This window comes from Apostichopus japonicus, chromosome 5 (assembly GCF_037975245.1).
Source record: "Apostichopus japonicus isolate 1M-3 chromosome 5, ASM3797524v1, whole genome shotgun sequence".
Lineage (NCBI taxonomy): Eukaryota > Metazoa > Echinodermata > Holothuroidea > Aspidochirotida > Stichopodidae > Apostichopus > Apostichopus japonicus.
In genome coordinates, this window is record NC_092565.1 from 19,868,225 (window position 1) to 19,888,852 (window position 20,628).

General features: G+C 42.8%; 3 protein-coding genes across 3 annotated transcripts in view; 2 read left to right on the top strand and 1 right to left on the bottom strand.

Annotated features, from left to right (window-relative positions):
- LOC139967968 (uncharacterized) overlaps window positions 1–20,628 on the top strand; it is a 110,742-nt gene that overhangs the window by 25,803 nt on the left and 64,311 nt on the right. The window contains exon 5 of the mRNA XM_071972217.1: window positions 4,437–4,530. Within this exon, the coding sequence (XP_071828318.1) occupies window positions 4,437–4,530 (94 nt within the window). The remainder of the gene's footprint in view (window positions 1–4,436; window positions 4,531–20,628) is intronic.
- On the top strand, window positions 5,370–7,168 carry LOC139967969 (uncharacterized). Its single transcript, XM_071972218.1, has one exon. The coding sequence runs from the start codon at window positions 5,474–5,476 to the stop codon at window positions 7,166–7,168; it is 1,695 nt and encodes a 564-aa protein (XP_071828319.1). The 5' UTR covers window positions 5,370–5,473.
- On the bottom strand, window positions 7,123–8,750 carry LOC139967970 (uncharacterized). Its single transcript, XM_071972219.1, has one exon. It carries the CDS (start codon window positions 8,733–8,735, stop codon window positions 7,251–7,253), a length of 1,485 nt encoding a protein of 494 aa, XP_071828320.1. The 5' UTR covers window positions 8,736–8,750; the 3' UTR covers window positions 7,123–7,250.

Here is a 20,628-nt window from a genome sequence, read left to right on the forward strand (position 1 = left end):
GTCAATGCCCATTCTTTCTATTGTTTTCTTTCACAAATTCATCTTTTTTCGAATCTTGGGAATCACGGCCATCATTTTGGTATTTAGCACTCTGTTCTTACATCATTGTAAATGTACTACAACAGCCTGATAAGTACATTTTTTTCAATTCAGGGTTTTTTAGGGCTGAATTTGGGTTCCCAGTTTCACCCATTGTTAGAGGACTTTTCGGGGTATGTGTAACGGCAACAGTGGTTGCCCCCCTCCCCACACTTATCTTCCCCCTCCCCACACTTATACATGTGTATTTTGTTGTTTATTTAATTCATGCACTAGCTTTTCTAGACAGGTAATTACATCATTCATAAATATCATGAAGTTTTGGGATAACCAGGAAAGGTTCATGTTACCTACTACAGTGATAAGTGCCAAAACAAACAATTTGAATGCAGGAATGTAAACCTACTGTGTCATGCTTCATGTGTTTAAGACCTGCAAAGGTTGTAATATTTTTGTAACAGGAAACTCACTGCATTGTTTTTTGCACTGCTTTCCCTTCATAAATACCTGGGATTGGTCGTTAGGAATGCAGGATCATCAGACAACATTATCTTAACCTGCAGGTGTTCCAACAGCTAATAGTGTGTGTGTGTGATTTCTGAGTAGCAGACTAAGTATGGACAGTGGGAGAGGTTCAAGTATGAAGGCCATAACCTTGTAAGGAGCAGAAAATAAATACATCTCATGTAACGATTTGGGGTCCCTGCACAGAGAGAGAGAGTATTTCACATTAGGGGTCAAAAGGTTACTGTTAAGGCTATGCATTTCCTTGAAAAGGGGTGACTATGGTATTCAGTGGATATAGGAATAAAGATCAAAAGATTGTGAGGATTGTTAGGGATTAAAATGTTGGGTGGGACCTAGGTGGGAATGTACAGTAGTTGCAGGTAAGAGATAGAAGCATGGTAGACCTACCAAACGTATTCTTTAGAAAGAAGTTCTTTTATGATTGATTTTAATACGGTCCCTTTAATAGATAGCTTATATAAGGTTTGTTTGTTAGTTTGTTTGTTTTATTTGCACTCAGATTGTTCAAAATACAAAAATATTACAAAGATATTAATAGACAAAGGACGGAAATGAAAAGAACAAAAAGAGTAACATGAGCTAAACCCATTAGGCTGACAGAAAGTGGCCCATTTCCAATGGGGCCCTAGAGAAACACAAAGTACAGTACTGACACACTCATAGTAGTAATGTGTATGTTGCACAAGATCCACAACAGAGTTGATATATGTATGATATTCCCCAGCTTAGTCAGTAGAGATTGACATTCCCAGCTGATAGTTTGCATCATCTCAGCAAATGTTTGTTATAAGTTTAGCAGCTGACCTTTTATATTTTATCAGTTATTTTTAGGATGACATTTTTATTGTGAGAAGCAGCACAGCATTTAGATGTAAATGATTTATGAGGTGACATAAGTAGCTACAGTAGCAATCATTGGAGGTATTGATAGATCTAGCTATCTACAGTATGCAGTTTAGTTTACTGTGAACATAGTTGTAAGAGCTGGTCTTTGAAAGTCAACAATATGCAAATATATATGATATAAATATCTATATGTAAGTATTTCTTCAGTGTTTTATTATATTTTAATAGTAAATACATAAAGTAAAAAATAAGTTGATTGAATTGTTTTAATCTCTTATCTTTCCAGGCACGTAGCCCCCCCTCCCCCGCCCTTGGCTACGCGCCTGTATCTTTCTCTTCACTTCTGAGCTATAGATAATACATCAAGTCAACAATTTTTTAAATTGACCTATTTAATTTTAATTTTATTTTTTTACCTCATGAATAGTGTAGTTAGGTAGTCCTGCAAAGTCAACAATTTTTTAAATCAAATTGTGTAATATCTTTTGTCAATATTAATATTATAGTTTAGGTATTCCTTTGACGTAAACATTCATTGAATTCATTCATTCAACCATTCAATCAAACATTCATTGACGTAAACATTCATTGAATTATTTAAGTGTAGACCTATTTATAATATTCAGTTGTTAAGGCAGTCCTTTATATGTGATCACTTATATTTTTTGATCATTGTCATCGTCATCATAAATTTTTCTTGAACAGTCATTCCATAAGTGAATCTTATTTTCAAGCTTGAAAAACCAAGAATAACTATAGATAGAACCATTACTAGCAGTCTGTTGCTTTTTTATTAAGACATATCAGCCCTAAAAATACTGCCTATAAGTCATCCTATAAATTATGGAGAAATTGGAATTATTTGCAAAGTTAATTTTTCTGGTAAACATAAAAGAATTGGTCTCTAATTATCAGGCAGACATAAAAACAATCATCTCAATCATCATAATCCATCGTATTGATTGTTTTATCAATACAAGTCGCCATTTTTCCACCCATTTCTACAAAACAACTTGATCTTTCCTCATCTATCTAAATCTTTTGTGCTCCCAAGGGACCGATAATCTTTGTGCCTCCAAGGGGCCGCTAACGAAGAGCGGTTCATTTATATTGGAAAGGTGTACTTGGTATGGTACTCATGCGATACATCTCGTAGCCTGTAAAATGCAAGCCCTGTAAAGTGCGGCGTGTGTCTGTGTATATTACTGGCTATCGGGTTTATAACTTGTTTTATGGCATAGACTGTCTGTGTTTTATTATCTGTGATCCCATTACTCTTAATTGGTCGACTCCGAACTCGGGCTGCTGAAGTGTGGATGCCACAAATGCTTTCCCTCCCTGCAGGTGAAGCAATTTAAGTATTTTAATGTAAACAAATTCAGGGCATGGAGAGAGAGATATATATACCGGGGAGTAAGATTCCTTAAGCCGCAGAGTTTACTAGAAAACATTCAATCATTAGTCATAATTCCGCCATCTTCTTTAGCTTACATGTGGTAGAGGTCCTTGTGAAGAATACAGTAAACAACCCAAGTAGCTAAGAAATATCTTACTCTGGTTACGAGATATCCTAATTTAAGGGACTTAAATTACGATTAGGATCTCAAATAGGTGTATTTTCTCTTTGTTTTGCTTTTCATATTTTCCGGGTAGAATGTTACCAGTGCTGAATGCTGAAACCAATGCCATCATTATGTCATATACAGAGCTTCAATATTATAGATAAGTTAGCATACATTTGTAAATCACATTGAACATTGTAAGAAATAAAGGAAATGTGTAAATTAATGATGTCATATTTCCTAAATAAAAAATTTAGAAATTTAAAAATTTAGACTTGATCAAGTCTTCAGCCTTGTGTTTGAAGGATCATTCTGAGATTTCTCCCACATGAATTTAGGTTTTTTTTTTCGTTTTTTTTCTGCTGTTTTTGGGAAAGTTGTTCATAACAGAGAATTCAAAAAGCTGCCTTAAGAGGCAAACTCCCTTATTTTTTCTTTGGACTGAGACAATTTTACGAGACAACTCTTTGTTACAAGCCTTTGTCCTTGAACATCTCTAATATGCTATAGAAAATAACACAGAACAGCTTAAAGGTATGCATGCGGCCATGCCAATGCCTCTGTGGAACTTACTTAGTGGTTATTGATTTTCCGACACTCTTCCTGAGGGGATCCAGTTTTAACTTGAGGTTAATTTGAATATCCTGTCATGTTTAAGAAAGTTTTCACTTACAGATCTATGCAAGTACAGTATGGTAGTTCATGACCCAGAGATAGATTTGCAAACACTTGAGGCAAACGTTGTGGAGGGAATAAGGGAAGCAGGGGATTGGGGAGAGGGGGGGTGGGGAGTTGTGCCTAGAAGGAGATATTAATGCCCTTGAAAATTGTCATCTTGTACATATGCTCTCTTACTTATCCTTCAAGAAAAATGTGTGCAACAGAATTTTCTTAATTTTCTTAAAAGAAGATATAAACTGCCGGGCTACTGAACAACAGCTGCTTTTCCATTATTGGATCTTTCCAGTACCCCCCCCCCCTCCATGCCTGCCAACACCCAGCCCCATCACTGAATTTGTCAAACTGGTATCTCCAATAAATTGGTAGTGATTAATTTCATACCAACCTCAAGCAGTCTGTTTAACTATAAAATCATTTGCTTAACAATAGCTGACTTGTAGCATAACTTACCACTAGGTCTCTACATGTTCTTTCCCTCCTCCCTCCTCCTCCTCCCTCCTCCCTCCTCCCTCATTTAACCCTCGCCACTCTTGTTGCAAACACCGTTTGTTTAACTTAGATAAATAGAAAGCTCTCTCTCTATATATACTATTTAAACAGGAAGTTTGAACTATTGTTTAGTGTCCCATGTGGAAACTGTATATAATATATATATATGCACAACCTTCGTCATCTCTTACTCGCCTACCTTTTGGCATTTTTATGTATCAACATGGCCATGTATCGACAGTTTCAAATTATGTGCTCTAAGACCATTCTTGTTTTTATGTTTTTCCTCAGGATGGAGAAGTTCCCAAACTTGGAGAGATTAAATTTAGCTTCAACGCTCTTCCAAAACGAGGTCAGCGGCCTGATATGAAGAAACACAATGAAAGTAAGTGAATATCATTTCTTGCTGCTAGGTATTACTTTGAAGATACGGTACTTGATGCGTCGTTGGCATGTGATAAATGTTGCAAGCATCGTTGGCTCAAATCATCCATTTTCGTCCTCCTTCCCATCCAGCCGGACTCATCTCTAACAATGAACCCATTCTTTCGACCTAACCTAGCTACAGTATCAATCGACCTAGTGATAGTAAAATTGTATATAAACACTTCAAAATGATTGTTTTAAAAAAAAAAAAATGTCTTCATTCACAATATAAAAGTCAGAACAGCTGATATGAGATCCCCTCCCACCTCCCCCCTCTAGGTGACTGAGAAAGACTCATCAGTACCCTCCCCCACCCCCTCTATTATAATGCCCCAAATATTCTAGAAATAGAAATAATGGTCAATCATTTGCAAATGGATCATATCTTTGCCACCGTCAAAGCATTTTCCATAACAGAGATTGTATCGTACTAATTCACCCTGAATGTCTGAGAATACCCATGATGCACCAGGGAAGAGTACTTCTGACAACAGCAAGTTATAGCTTTCTAAACAAGGAAGAAAGCGTGGTGACCTTTAAGATGAAACTTAATGTAGACAGTTGACAGAACCTTGAACAAGATTAGATACACTTGGGTTATTTCACCGTTCATTAATCAAGTTCTCAGATATATCCTTAAAGAAATTAACTAGTTCTTTTAATATAAGGGAAAGAAACATAAAAAAAAAAGGGAAAGAATAGAGTTGTGTAGTACCAAGATATAATAAGAATTGGTGTCTGTACTAAAAATCAGGGGGCTGTTACGGAAGGGGGTTAGGGGAAGGAGTTGTAATAGACAAATGCGGTTTCGGAAGTCACGTGACTTGAATTGGGTGTTTACATTTTGTTTAATTTTCGCGGAACCGGTCGCCCTGCTTGCCGAACTGTGTTAGACAAATGCAATGGCGTCGAATTGTAGGTGTTGCAAACTTCATTTTGATTGCTGTATATGTTGGATAAGTAACGACCTTAATTTCACAAAATGTTTTTCAGAAGTACCTCAGTTCGTTCCCGCAACATGGGCCGATTGGATTTCCACAGCTGGTAAGGGTGATACCGGTAACAAAAGTTGGAAGTTTTTTAAAGAGGGCTACATCCATGATATTTACGTAGGCCTACGTGATTTAGACCAAGCAAGTGGTAGTACTGTTACTAACGTTAAACCTAACGTAATTCGCGCAAGATGCCATAGGTCGATGAAGAAAAATGAAGAGCCTCATAACGTATATATTTCGTTTGAAAAGGGAAAAAATCGTGCAAAATTAATCTCTGGACATTGCTCATGTAAAGCGGGGAGTGGTGGACATTGTAATCATGTGTTTGCCTTACTGTTTCAGCTTAATGATTTTTCATCATATGGAATTAGCGAAATACCTGTGGGTTCAACCTGTACAAGTAAACCACAGCAGTGGCATATACCTCGCTCAACAAACATTAAGCCATTGCCAGTAATGGCTACTAATTTTGCAAATGCTGTAACTGATAAAAAGGACGATAGTAGGAAGAAGGACCCTGTTCGATGCAAACTCTATGATGCTCGAGGTTTCAATGTATCTGATGGACTGTCTGCTTCAGCGGTTGATGCCCATGTTACATACCTTAAGAAGCTGGCGAAACCACCCCCTTTTTCATACCTTTTGATGGAACAAGATACACCAAAAAACATAAAAACAATCTTTGGAAATGTACCTGTTGGCTCTTGCCTGTCATATCAACTCTTTGACTGTGCTAATCTCACAACACAATTTAAGCACTCGTTAGATTTCTTTCCAAATTTCAGTGATATTGATAACCAAATGTGTAAGTCATTTCCAAAATTACCTGCTGATGACTTAACTATACATTTTGATCTGGATTGTTTGTCCTGTGTTACACAAAAGGATTGGTTTAATGAAAATATATCCATTTCCATTGAGGATTCTCATGTACTTCAGAAAAGGACAATCATGCAGTATAAGTCTGCTGAATGGCAGTCAGCACGTAAGAAAAGATTAACAGCGTCAAACTTTGGCAAAGTTCTTGCTCGAAAAAAACCTCCCACAGAAGCCATGTTCAAAGACATTTATGGTACAAAGGATTTGAGTAAAGTAGCTTCAATTCAACATGGATTGTCAAAAGAAAAGGAAGCCTTAAGTATTTACATTAAACAAATGAAAAAGAAAATTCCAAATTTGTGTGTCTTTGATTCCGGACTTGTTGTAAATCCCAAGCACCCACACCTAGGATGTACCCCTGATGGAAAGGTTTTTAACCCAGCTCTCAAGCCTTGTTTCGGATTACTTGAAATAAAGTGCCCAATGACACAACGAGGAAAGAAGGTGGAGGAGATTGTGAAATCCCATGACTTTTGTATTGAACTTAAAGACAACAGTGAGGAATACATTCTTAAACGTGAACACAAGTTTGGTTACTTTACCCAAGTGCAAGGTCAGATGGCCCTAACTGGTTTAAAATGGTGTGATTTCATTGTTTATTTGAGTGACAGTAATGAAATGATTGCTACAAGAGTTCCTTTTGATGAAGAATATTGGACTGTCATTGCTTTGCCAAAGCTTAACTCATTCTTCATCAAAAGCATACCATTTTTGATGTCATAGCTTATAGGAATAGTCCCATTGATTTTTGTTTATACATATATGGTAAAGAACCTTTGAACTACACTATGCTGTACTGAGTTTCTCAAAGAATTGGATTTTGAAAGTTGGATAACAAACAAGAAACAGTCCAGATTTGATTTATTGTACCAAACATTGTCACTGGTATTACTGAATTAAACAAGTGGAACCGCCTAACCTTCCCAATAGCCCTTTCAACATGAATTCTGTGCATGGCAATTGTCTGTGTCCTAATTACATCCTCTTCTGAGAAACTTCCCTTTGCTCTCAAAAAGGTGGGGATATTGAGATTTAACCCCATTGCTTTCAATTCATTTTCAATATCAAAACCTTTGTCTGCCATAACTGCATCTCCTTTTTGTAGTTCCCCCATTTCTAGTTTCTGTTTAAGAACTGATAAGAAACCAGATCTTTTTACAATTTCTTTGTCGCTTATGGACCCCTCATATAGCTGGGAAACAAAAATTATACCCCCTTTAGGATCAACACCAAGTAAACATTTTAATGTGGTGTGACTTTTGTAAGAACTGTAAGTTTCACTTTGCTTTTGGAGTGAACTTGGCACTTCAATTTGTAATTCGGTTGCATCTATGATTACAACTGTATTAGGGTACTTCTGGACAAATTCTTGGGGTGAATTACTTAAAATTATATTGCGACCGGGCCATATCTTTAATGACCCAAGAATAACATACAAGTAATTAAACCAAGTTATCAGCTTTACTGATACAGTACTTTCTGACAAATTGAATCTTTCAGCCAAGTCCAAATTGCTGAGTCCCATTCGCAATTTCATCATAACCATCAAGAACTCATCTTCAATCGAGATTTTTTTCCCTGGACGTTTTGTTGATTCCACTGTGAGAGATATCCCTTCATTTAATTCTTCATCTTCAAAGAGTGATTCTGCATTTATTAATTTACTTCTTGCCTCTTTGGTGTCATAGTAAACTAAATTATTTCTATCTAAATTTGGGACTAAAAATCTAAGTGTTTCCTTAAACTGTGCATTTGAATTAAATCCAGTAAAATGAGTAAAGAATTTCTCCTCCTTTTTTTCTGTTGTGCTTTTAGACAGCAAATGAGATACAGAGAAACTGTGCTGGCAAGGCAAGTCTAATTCCTCAAAACTGTAATCAGTCTGGATATTTCTTGACACAGAGGATGGTCTCTGGGGGTCAAGTACATCACCCTCTCCTTCAGAAGCAGTGTCTGTTTCTTCTTCTTTATTTTCATGCCATACCTGTAATTTTCCTAACACTTGTCTTTCTGTACTTTCCCTCCCTGGCTCTGTCCAAATAAATTTTGAAGGTACAGCAGTTCTCTTCAACCTCTTCTTGTTTGCAAGTGGCTCGATGAAGTCATCTTCAGTAAAATGGCTTGAACATATTTTTGCATGTTTATTAACTCTGAAAAATTTGGGATCTCGTTTCATTTTTGTGATCCACAAATTTAATCTTTTCTTGTCTCGTAAAGGTAAACTATGAAAAGACAGATCTTGTTTGTCGGATGAGTTTGTACAACCACCAGCACAGCAAAAATGAGGCATTTTCCCTTGGTTTAGATTTTCGTTGACAAAGTTGTATAGTTTAAGTGCTCTACACAAGTAAAAGAAAAAAAAAAGTAAATAAAAGATAATCAATTTCAAAATCAAAAATGGTCTGGGTGAGATGTACAATTTTTTGCTTATCTGTCTTTTTTCCCCTCTTTCCCAATGAAAATTGCAAGTCGCCTGCCACAAATTTGTATTCTGTAGTAAGCCTTGTATTTACAAATTGTGTAAGCAATAAACGTGGGAGTGGGCCGGCGCCTATGAACAGTGTGTATACACAGGGGACGGATAAAGAACCTAGGCCCTAGTCTAGGCCTACGCATACATGAAAACCTTACTACGTTATCAAGCATGCACAGTATCATTACATTACAGCCTGTCTCCGCATTGGACCTAGCTTAATATGAAAATTGTAGCGAAACTGATGTAGGGCACTTGCACACACGCAATCATCATGAACCGGGAGAAATGTTTTCCGATTCTTACTCAGTAACTCACCAACGGATTTTGTTCGGGGTTTCTTTATTATTTGTTTTCCTCCTCTTACAACAGTTCGTTGCTCCTGTGATCCTTGGACGTATCTAAATCGTTTTCCGAAGAAACAGCGAGTACGACAAAATATGACTTTGTTTGTACTCGGCAGTAACTAGTACTTTGCGAGTACCCATTTCAGGTCACGTGACATATGTAAACAAACGAAACCGATTTTGTCTATTTGGGAAATGTTTGTTGTATGAACTACAGAATAGAGTTCGTACCCTTGTAAAGAACTTCGCTCCAAGATTTGATACCGTTGCAAAAAGAACAAGAGGACTTTGAATTAAGCTACCTGCATTGATGGAATTAGCAACCAATGTTGAAACTTGTCATGACTAATGTGAAATAAATCTAAAACAACAAGCGACTCAAAAAAAAAGTATTATTGTAGGGATTCCGGGGGGGGGTTGAGAAATTTTGGCCCATTAAGATAAATAGCGACTTCAGTCGAAGGACTTGACAGCACGTAGACACGAAAGCGAATGTTATAGTGTAATGACTCGACTGGAATGTATAATGAACTGATTCGTTGCTAAGCAACATACTATTCTATTATGTCACAATTAAATGTTGTTGTAAGCGCCTGAAACTGCGGTATATACAGGTAGTGACAGTCACAGCCTTGTAAATAGAACTGGCTGATTTGTCTACAAGTTGATGTGAAAATTAGTGCCAACCCAGTTTGACTTTATAGCTCAGAGTTGCTTTCAAAGTCCTTTTCATCGCTCTCTGGATATTTGCAGGAAATTGTTCTGGGCTGTGTTTAGTGTGTTGTAACAATTGGCTGATCATTTGACCAGGCACCTGTTGATAATGCACTGTGGTATGTAAAGCTGTATGAGATAATTTGTATCAGCTTATTCTCTAATTACAAAATACAAAAGTACCAGCTTCCCTTCTAAGGTGAAACTTGAAATGGTCAAATGAAGAGCTTGTCAATCACACCACTTGAACAAGTAAATGGTCATGATGCAAATGTCAAGTCCTGTGCTTTGAGACTGTAGTCTGTATTGGAGAAGAAATCCAATAGTATCACCAACCAGCTTTTACTTCCAGCGACTAAACATCATCTAGTTCACAACTGGCAATAAAATCATGAAATTTGAGTAGAAAACATTCTAAATTACTCAATGTCTGATTTAATTCATTAATTATTTGCTAATTAAATCTGTTAGAGGAAGGAAATATGAATTTATGTATGACTCATTAATTACATACATGTATGTCTTGGACATTTCTTAATTAAGTATGCAGTGAATATTCAAGTCTGATTTATGGCATCGCTCAGTGTTGTACAAGTTTTATGGTCAGTTGCGTATATAAAATGGACGAATGTGTCTGGAGAGTTCCACAAGGAAGGGGAACCAGTCTGTTACAGTCTCATATTGGTTGCACCTTTAGAACAGTTTTGTCGTAACTTAAAATGCATTTGCGTGAAAACCTACAAGAGAAAACAAATTTGAGCCCCACAGGTATATTGTTATAGACTACCTAAATACTTATTATAAAAAAATTGCTAATTTTATGCAATAATTAATGTCCAGTCTTTTGATGGTTCTATAGGAATTAAGAGGACACCGGAAATTTGACAAAGATGGACTTTAACCTTGGTGTTGGCCAGGAATCCCCATTTGGTATATATATTCCCCCTCCCCCTTCCTCTCCCAAATGAAATTTATTAAATTACTTATTTAGATTGGTGGAAAATGCAGATTTGAAGGTCATCATTATTGCTAGAAAGATGCTAGAAAGTCCAATAATGGTCAGTCATTCACAGGTTTCATTATATATGCATTTTATCGCAGCTTCCGAAACGTTATCAGAATTGTCTCATGTTTGATCATTTTTAAACTTTGAACTTTTTGGCTGTACAATGGGAGTTGGTTCTATGAGAATATTTACTTCGCTCCTCGCTTACCTGTCTCCTCACAACCTTAGCACCTCATTCTACCGTGCCTATAAAGTCCTGGTAAATAAATAACACTGTGCGCCCTCTATGACCGGACCCCCCTTCCGGTCCCTCCTCCTTTTTCATTCTACCATTCCAAGTGCCTACACGCATATTTTTCTTGTGGATAGTTTCCTTGGAAAATTGTCTTGGTTTTCTTCGACGATCGCCGGAAGTTTTTTAGCTTCGGATCTTTAGAAGTTTGACAGTCCTTTCCTGACCGATAAGTATCCTTTTTATCAAAAAGGGAGGGTTTTGGGGACTGTTTTCGTAGTGCGTTTCCTCCTCGGGTTGGTTTGCGGCGGGGTTAGCAGTTCCGCGAAACTGCCTAGGTTCCCGCCCTATTCCTCCCCACGCTATAGCGTGTTGTTGTTTTTGTGTTTTCTTAGCTTGTTTACTAGCTTTCTTCCCCCCAATTAGTTTCTCTCGTCCCCCTTTTGGGGATTCATATTGCTCACATATTCACTCTTTTTCGTATGTATTTCTCGCTCTCTCATTTTTGTTTCAGCTTGCATTTTCATGTTAGGCCACCCCGTAGCGTTACCTTGTTTACCGTTGCTAGGTTACGCTACGCTCCACCTAAGCCTAATTCCCTCCCTAGTTCTCCCCTCTTACGTTAAGCTTCTATTGTTGTTCATTTATCACTAAGAAGTAATCTTCCTTAATCCGGTTATTCAGCATGTCACGCAATCCATTGAAGTGCATCAACTGCTCTATGTTTCGCCCAGGCAGAGCCTGGGACGAACACGACCTTTGTCCAAAATGCAGATCCTGCACTCGACGAGACCCCTGCCTGGTGTGTATTAAGTTTACACCAGCTCAGTGGCAGGACATCGACCTGTGGCTTGAGGGCTTACGTAGCAAGCTCCAGGGAAGGCTGGACTCGATCCCGAGCGCAATCGGGGCGCCGGAGGTTCCAGGAATAACGGGAGATAGAGAGGAGGAGGGAGTAGTAGAGAGAGAGGTGGAGGAGAGTGGCCAGGAGAGGGCCGAAGGAGAGAAAGAGGTAGAGAGAGAGGAAAGAGAAAGAGAAAGAATTCCCCTAACGGCCCCGGCTACGTCCGGATCAGTTACGGCCAGAGGGAAGGGCAGGAGCAAAGGCAAGGCTCCTGCCAGGAAAAGACCTCCAAAGCAGAGGCACAGCTCGGCCGGGCTGGAGACTCCGTCTCAGTCCGGGCCGCAGCTAAACAGACCCACAGAGCGCGGCCCCCCGGCCGTGGGAGGCTCGGGTCCTAAAGAGAGAGCAACCGAGGGGACGCGGAGACGGAGCCGGTCCCGTTCCAGGGAGCCGGACAGGGAGCCGGAGAGGCGGGTTCCGACGGAGATCCCGGCCCGAGAAAGTAGGGAGAGAGAGTCCTCCCGCCGACCCAGAAGGGAGAGATCGGGGTCGCATACAAGATCCCCAAGACGTAGAGAGAGGAAGAGATACTCTCCAATCTCCGACGAGTCCTCGGACTCTTCCGACGATGGATACAGAAGATCCAAGAGGAGGCGCCGGTCCCCGAGACGGCGTCAGGAAGAGGAACCAGCTTGGCTTTCCAAACTCACCGGCCTGCTACGGCCCCTGCTGGAGCAAAGGACGTCCACGGTAGCCGACGTGGCACCGGGCCCTACCAGCCCCGTATCGACCATGGCCCCGCAACCGGCCCCGGACCCGGACGCTCTGGATTGCAGAGCGTCGGTGAATCTTTCCGGCTTGGAGGACGAAGGGGAGCCCATAGATCCAGACCCTCTCGACTACGATCCTATGGAGGACAGCTTTGGTCACAATTACGAACCGGAGGAAGCACCCGTGACAGGAGGAGCCCTCCCACAGGAGCTAATAACACGGGCGGCAGACATATTCAGACGACACCTGGGGTTCGAGGAACCCGAGACGCAACCGCAGAAGGCGGGCCGGGTATCAAAATTGACGGCGACCGGCGAAGCGTCATATAAGCCCAAAACTACCATACCAGTAGACGCAACCTGTTATGACAGATTTGAGGCCATTGCCAACAAGACCAAGTGGACGGCCTTCCCGGCCAGGGCAGATAGAGCGGTCAGGGTACCTGACGAGGCATGGAAGGATCTATTCAGATGCCCAACCATTCCCCAGGAGGCCAAGGAGAGATTAAAAGCCGAACAAGGGGCCTCATCCACACACGTGTTCAAGACCCCGGACCAGAGGAAGCTAGAAGAGCTTTTGGTAGAGGTGGACAGGGCAGCCTGTTCGGGCAGGAAGTTCGCATCGGTACTAATGCTATCAGCCGAAGTCCTTATGCGACACCACCAACAGCTCCCTGAGGACAGCAGCCAAGTATCCAGGGACGAAGCGGGCCAGCTCCTCCTGCTGCTGGGCCCCCTCGTCAGACTCGCGTACGATCAATTTGCAAGGGTCGCTACCAGGTCCGTTAAGGCCCGTAGACAAAACATCGTCTCCGCCATCCATTGGCCTTCGACGGAGGCGAAGGACAGAATGCTGGAACTACCAATCCTCGGGGAAGACCTTTTTGCGGGCTGCTTCCAAAAGAAACTCCAGGAAGAGGTAGCCCGAAGGGAGACTCTGGCCAAATCAGAATTCCGACCCCCACCTACCCAGAGAACCAGACCCTTCCGCCCGAGGGAGAGCAGAGCACCTAGGGGAACGAGAGCAGCACCCGCCAAATCTATGAGCAGAGGAGCTCTCAGAGGCCGAAGCCGGGGGGCAGCCTTCCGTCCAACCCGCCCCTGGGCCCCCAGAGGAGGCAGAGGCTCCACGTCGACCAGACGGGACAGTGACCGCTCCTCCAATCGACCAGCGTTCGCCGCCCAGCCCTAGGGGTGCCCACCTCACCGCGGCCATTCCGCCGGTGGGGGGGGGGGAGACTAACAAACTTCTCCCAGCAATGGGAATTTATTGGCGGGGACAAGTGGGTGTTGGACACAGTCAAACACGGGTACAAAATAGAATTCTCCTCCAGCCCACCTTTCGGGGGCGGAGGAAGGCAGACACTCACACCCACGGACCCCGTCAAACGCTTAGCCCTAGAAGGGGAAATTCTGGCCCTGCTGGCCAAGCAGGCAATTACAAGAGTTCCGGAAGAGACGGGACCACTCTTCCGGTCCTCCTTTTTTCTGACCAAAAAAACGGGACGGCACCTGGCGTCCCATTCTAAACCTAAAACCCCTGAACACAAAACACATCAGACCAAAACACTTCCGTATGGAGACCTTAAACTTAATATTACCCCTACTCAGAAAGGGCATGTGGGCGGCGACCGTAGACTTACGGGACGCCTACCTGCACATCTTGATACACAAAGAACACCGACGATTCCTAGCGTTCCGGTACGCAGAACAAGACTACCAGTTCCGGGCGCTCCCATTCGGCCTAGCCACGGCTCCCAGAACCTTCACGAGAGTCGCGGGAGCAGTAGTCGCCTACCTCAGAAAAAGAGGGGTCACCCTCTACGTATATCTAGACGACTGGTTGGTAGTAGGGAACAGTCTATCGGAAGCAACCAACAACGTCCACAAAACGCTCCAGACCCTTCAAGAACTGGGCTGGATCGTGAACCAGAAGAAATCACGGCTATCACCCTCCCAGACGATCCAGTTCCTCGGGGCCATACTGGACTTCACCACCGGGGTAGCCCGACCCTCAGAAGAAAGAGTCGCGGCAGTCAAGGCGACCACACAACAGATCTTGGCACACCGGGGGTCACCAACGGGGACATGGCTCCGGGCCCTGGGACTCATGGCCAGCCTCGTCGATATAGTAAGACTGTGCAGGCTACACATGCGACCTCTGCAACTGCACCTGCTGAGGTCCGCAGACCCTACAGACCCAGACAAAACAACGCTCATCTACAGGTCAGAGGAGGTCACACAACACTTTCGATGGTGGCTCGACCCAAACAACTGGAGTTCAGGGGTACCCTTTGCGATACAGCTACCAATGACATCGATAACGACGGACGCGTCACTGTCCGGATGGGGAGCTCACTGGAGCAATCGCACAGCATGGGGGACGTGGTCCCAAACAGAAACATCTCTCCACATCAACATCCTGGAGATGATGGCGGTCAAAAGAGCCCTGGAAGCTTTCAACGACCACGTACAGGGAACGATAACCACAATCTTCACCGACAACACGACAGTGGTGGCCTATATCAATCGGCAGGGGGGCACCCGCTCAGAGAGACTGTGCCGACTCGCGTGGGAGGTGATAACAGCGGCCGAGGACTCCGGCACGATCCTAAGGGCTTCCCACATCGCAGGCAAGCTCAACATGATGGCGGACGCCCTATCCAGGGGGCATATAGACCCCAACGAATGGTCTCTGGAACAGGAGACTTGCGACAGAATCTTTTCGATCTTCGGCAGGCCCACGATAGACCTGTTCGCAACACACAAGAACAACAAACTCCAGACCTTCTGTTCCAGACGATTCCACCCCCCGGCCTACCACACGGACGCAATGTCCCTCTCCTGGGACCACATGGATGCGTACATCTTCCCGCCGCTATGTATGATCGGACAAGTCCTCAGGAAAACTCGGAACTCCAAGGGCAGGTTCACACTAATAGCCCCGTTCTGGCCTCGCAGACCCTGGTTCGCCGAGATCCCCCAACTCCTCATGGACGTCCCAGTGAGTCTACCGGACAAGCCCCACCTACTGTCCCAGAGACAGGGAACTCTCTCCCACCCAGACATCAAGGGGTTACAATTAGTTGCCTGGAGGCTGTCCGGTCTTCCCTACGACAGAGAGGCTTTTCAGAAGCAGCTGCCGCGATGGCAGCCGACGCTAGAAGGGGAACGACCGCAGCGACTTACGATTCCCGTCTGCGGAAGTTCGACCAATGGTGCCGACCGAGACAGATACTGCTGCCTGCTGCCTCTGTGACACAGATAGCCGAGTTCCTCCTCTCACTCCTCGGAGAAGGGAAACAAGTCTCCACTATCAGGAATTACAGGTCGGCCATCGCTGCCATCCACCAGGGCTTCCCAGATGGCTCCACACTGAGCAACAACCCGTACATTGCGCAACTCATCAAAGGCATGGCGAATCGTCGCCCACAGATCAGACGGCTGGCCCCCTCCTGGGGACTCTCAGCAGTGTTACATGCCCTGGCAGGACCACCATACGAACCAATGGCTAACGCCTCCCTGGCTGCCCTCACAAAAAAGACACTCTTCCTCGTCGCAGTTGCGTCAGCAAGAAGGAGGAGTTGCCTCCACGCCCTATCCACCAAGCAGAATCACATCAGATTTGAGGGCCACGGGGTGAGGATGGTTCCAGACCCGTCATTTATTGCAAAGAACCAGACCTTGACCTTCTTGCCAGGAGACATTTTCATCCCGGAAATTAAGACCATGTCATCAGTAGCCGAGGACAAACGATGGTGTCCAGTCAGGGCACTGAAGTGGTACCTGAACAAGACAGAGAAGTTAAGACAATCAACTTCTCTCTTCATCATACCACGACCACCCTACGCAGCGGCCTCCAAAGACACTCTATCCAGGTGGCTAGTAGAGATCATACGCCCGTTCACATCGGGGACCTCCCGACCAAGGGCTCACGACGTCAGAGGGGTCGCGGCCTCTACAGCCCTATTCGCCGGCATCCCGGTAGAGGACATACTCAAAGCAGCAGCGTGGAAAACTCCAACTACGTTCGTCGCCTGCTACTTGACCGACACTTTACACGCCGAAGCGGCATTTGGTAGCGCGGTGATGCGAGGTCCGGTGGGTAACAGGTCCCACCCCTCGGGCCTCCCACCATCGGGCAGTGCCACTCGGTGCTAAGGTTGTGAGGAGACTGGTAAGCGAGGAGCGAAGTAAATATTCCAAAACTTACTGGTTTGGATATTTACGAGTGACGAGCTTACCTGTCTCCATTCCCGCCTCCCTCCCCCGAGAGGGTGGTGGGACACAGCCGGACGGAGGAGCGGTCGCTCGACTTGACTCATGACTCCGAGCTTCACACCAGATAGACAGAACCACCATCCACCAGAGAGCCATCGACTATGTCTATCGGTGAGTGTACCTATGTGTTTCCGTATGCGTTTGCGTACATAGTCTTCCACTTACGTTCTCACCTAAGTTGATCTAAGAGTAACAAGTGGCGGACCGTAAATCTTTAGGCTCCTTGTTAGTGTAAGGGGTAGTTCCGCCTGCAGGGTTCAGGAGAGTGTCCCCCCTTCCCGCTGCGCCGGGGAGGGTTACACTCCCCCCTGCTAAGAAGGCGTCAGTGAATTTTTTGTTAGGGGTTCACTTTGGGAAGTTAACTCGACGGGGGTCGTTGGGGGTGGCCAGACCTTGCCACCCCCACTCCCGTGTCCGTGAGGCCACTCTTTAGGAATGGTCTCATGAGAAAGGAGGAGGGACCGGAAGGGGGGTCCGGTCATAGAGGGCGCACAGTGTTATTTATTTACCAGGACTTTATAGGCACGGTAGAATGAGGTGCTAAGGTTGTGAGGAGACAGGTAAGCTCGTCACTCGTAAATATCCAAACCAGTAAGTTTTGGAATAACAGCCACACCAAAAATTTGACAAATATGGACTTGAGGAACGACCTATTCTTGGTTTATTCACAAAGTAGGGTTACAGTCTTATGGTAATGTAATCAAAAGTATCATCAAAAATTTGCTGTGAAAAAGTTATGATTTGCTAAAGATGTCCCCATGGTTTGGTCAAACTAACAGCTAAACTGAAATATAGATGCAGCCTAAAGTTTGATCAAATGCCTTCAGCTAATTACCAGTGGTGAACAAGAGGATGTCGCTAAAGATTGCCCAACGTGAGAATGAGTCCAAATGTGGATGTGTTGTATGACTGCAGGAAACAATGCTGAATGAGATAACAATCACTTTAAAAATCTGTGAAGCTATGTAGAATTCTCTTAAGATGGGAATTAACTTTACCTTCCAGTCTTGGTGAGTTTGTTGTTTATTGTTAGACAAAGTGCACACAGTCAAATCTGAGATTGATTATTGAGAAAATCCTAGTGTTTGTTTTGTCTTTGTGTGTTTCTGTCTTATCCTCTTTCCTTTCTTACACCCCCCCCCCCCATCGGTCATTTTGAGCTCTGCATATATCAATCATCGACGACCCCTATCTCCCAATCACAAGCCATTTCCTTTTCCTTCCGATCTACATTTAGAAGTATCAACGTTTTTGAAATACTAAAACTATAATCAGTCTCATGTTAGTTTTTATTTTTAGAATTTTGTTGGATCACACAGATCTCTGACAAACTTTCTGTAAAATTTGGAACTTTTTCATGGAGGTGTTCAGTAAACACTGTTCACGTAGATAACTTGATAGTAAGTCTAAGGAATTTTTGATACTTGCAAGAAGAAATTGCCTGGAATTCTTTGGAATACAATTAAACAAGCATCACATTTAAATGTCATCATCGACTGGAAAATGTTAAATATTTGAGCATGGCAATTAAATTATGGCTATCAGCATTAAATCTCAGTCCAGATATATCTACATATTGGTAAAAGTCACACACAAAAAGAAAAGAAAGAAAGAAAAGGGGAGGGTGGTGGGAGGGGGGTGGGGCGGTGGAGGTGCGGCAGGGGATGGGCGGACCGGGGAAGGGGTAGGGCATTATTAACTTTGGAAAAGTGGTCACCTGTCTGTTTCAACTATATTTCAAATAAAAATTTATGACAATAATGAAATTTATTAACACCAAAACAATATATTTAAAAACGAAAAATTTAAGGAGTGGACAGTATGATCGTTATTGGATATATTAATAATGAATGGAATCTAACTTTTCTCAAAGTGGACACAAAATGTTTGTCTCAATCTGTGTAGGCTACTATGTCAGTTCTATCGATTTGAGAAGCAACGCTAGTACGACTGACTCACTTCTATGTTTCGTTCTACTCTGTGTACATGCATCGACCGATCTGCTCTTCTGTTAGTGTTCTGCCATTACTATCAACGTAAAACGAAAACAGAATATCGATAAAGGTGTCATCAGAAAGAAGCATAGAAATACTTTCTTTTTAATGCTATGGGCTACATAGAGTTCTTTTGTTTAATTGTCAGCAGAGTTTGTAATTTGTGTTCCCTCCAGGGGGGGGGGAGAAGTGCCATGACAAAGATGAAAGGGCCTCAACATTATTCACAGCTAAGCCAAGAAAACTTAGGCAAAACATCAGTTTGATTGGTAAACATACTCCTTTTGGCTGTGAGGCAGAAGCCAGGCAGGGCAGCAACATTTGTCAGTTTTCTTTAATCATAAATTTAAAAAACGTGGCGGCGGTAAGTGGGGCTCATAAAAGTGTGGTCAATTGATTGTTACAGTGATTCACTGAGTTGAGGTTCTGTTTTTATTTTTATGAGTAAAACTATTTTATTTCTTCCGTAGTCTGCTCTGTTGATTTACTGGATGGATGGTTTTTAATGATCGCTCCAGGCGTCGGTCGTTGGATTGTTCTAGCAGATTGGGAAAGTGGGGGGAAGGTCACTGTTGGGATATCCTCTAGAACCGATTAAAGCACAAAGTTACTTCTTTTCCTCACTTCCCTGTCTCCTCACGACAACTGTATTATCTCTCTACTGTGTCTGAAGCCTAACCTTTATGCACGTTTTGGACCATGTAACATGGTACCCAAGTCAGCAACAAAAAAAAACTAGAGATAGCAAGCTCAAGTACACATCACCTCAATCTGAAGTTTGTGACCCAATAGCTTCTTGGAGTTTGCCATTTACAGCATCCCTGATGTTAAGATGTGCCCTGCAATTCTTCTAGATAGTGTAGTGATATGTTGTTCCTCCACCATTATACAAACACCCCTTGGTCACACCCCTCCCCCTCCCCCCAGGTGAACAAAAGTTGATGGTGATCATGGATAGTCGACTTTCAAAGATCCTGTCTTGTGCTATAATGTTTTACTGAACACGACTTGATAAATTTGGCCTAAACAATGATAAGTTTGCTACATAAGTCGATTCGAAGTAAATAGTTTTACAACAGAGAATACTGTACTGTCACTGTGTTGCAAGCTGTGTCTGTGTGAATATAGCTGTGTCCAACTACCATCAATATAATGACCTTTTCCAATATGTAGCCAGCATTGTATGTCAAGACTAAGTTTTTTTGGTAATAAATAGGTGTCTGATACTTGTTATCCACCTATTCATTCAACTCAGGAGAGGAATGGGTGTATGTTGCCATGGGTTTCTATGTCACAAGAAATATATTTTGGACTAGAATGTTTGAAAGCAAGCTTGAATAGTGTTTTGAGTGGTGACACTCCAAAATAAAGATGCAGTTTCAACTGACATATAGAGATGCATTTTTTGTACCTTTATTTACCGTGCTGTGTGAAGTGTCAACATCTCTCAGTCTTATAAGAGATCTGTTCAGTTAAAGCTATTTGCTTGGTTACTATTTAACCATAGCTGGTTTTGTTTAAT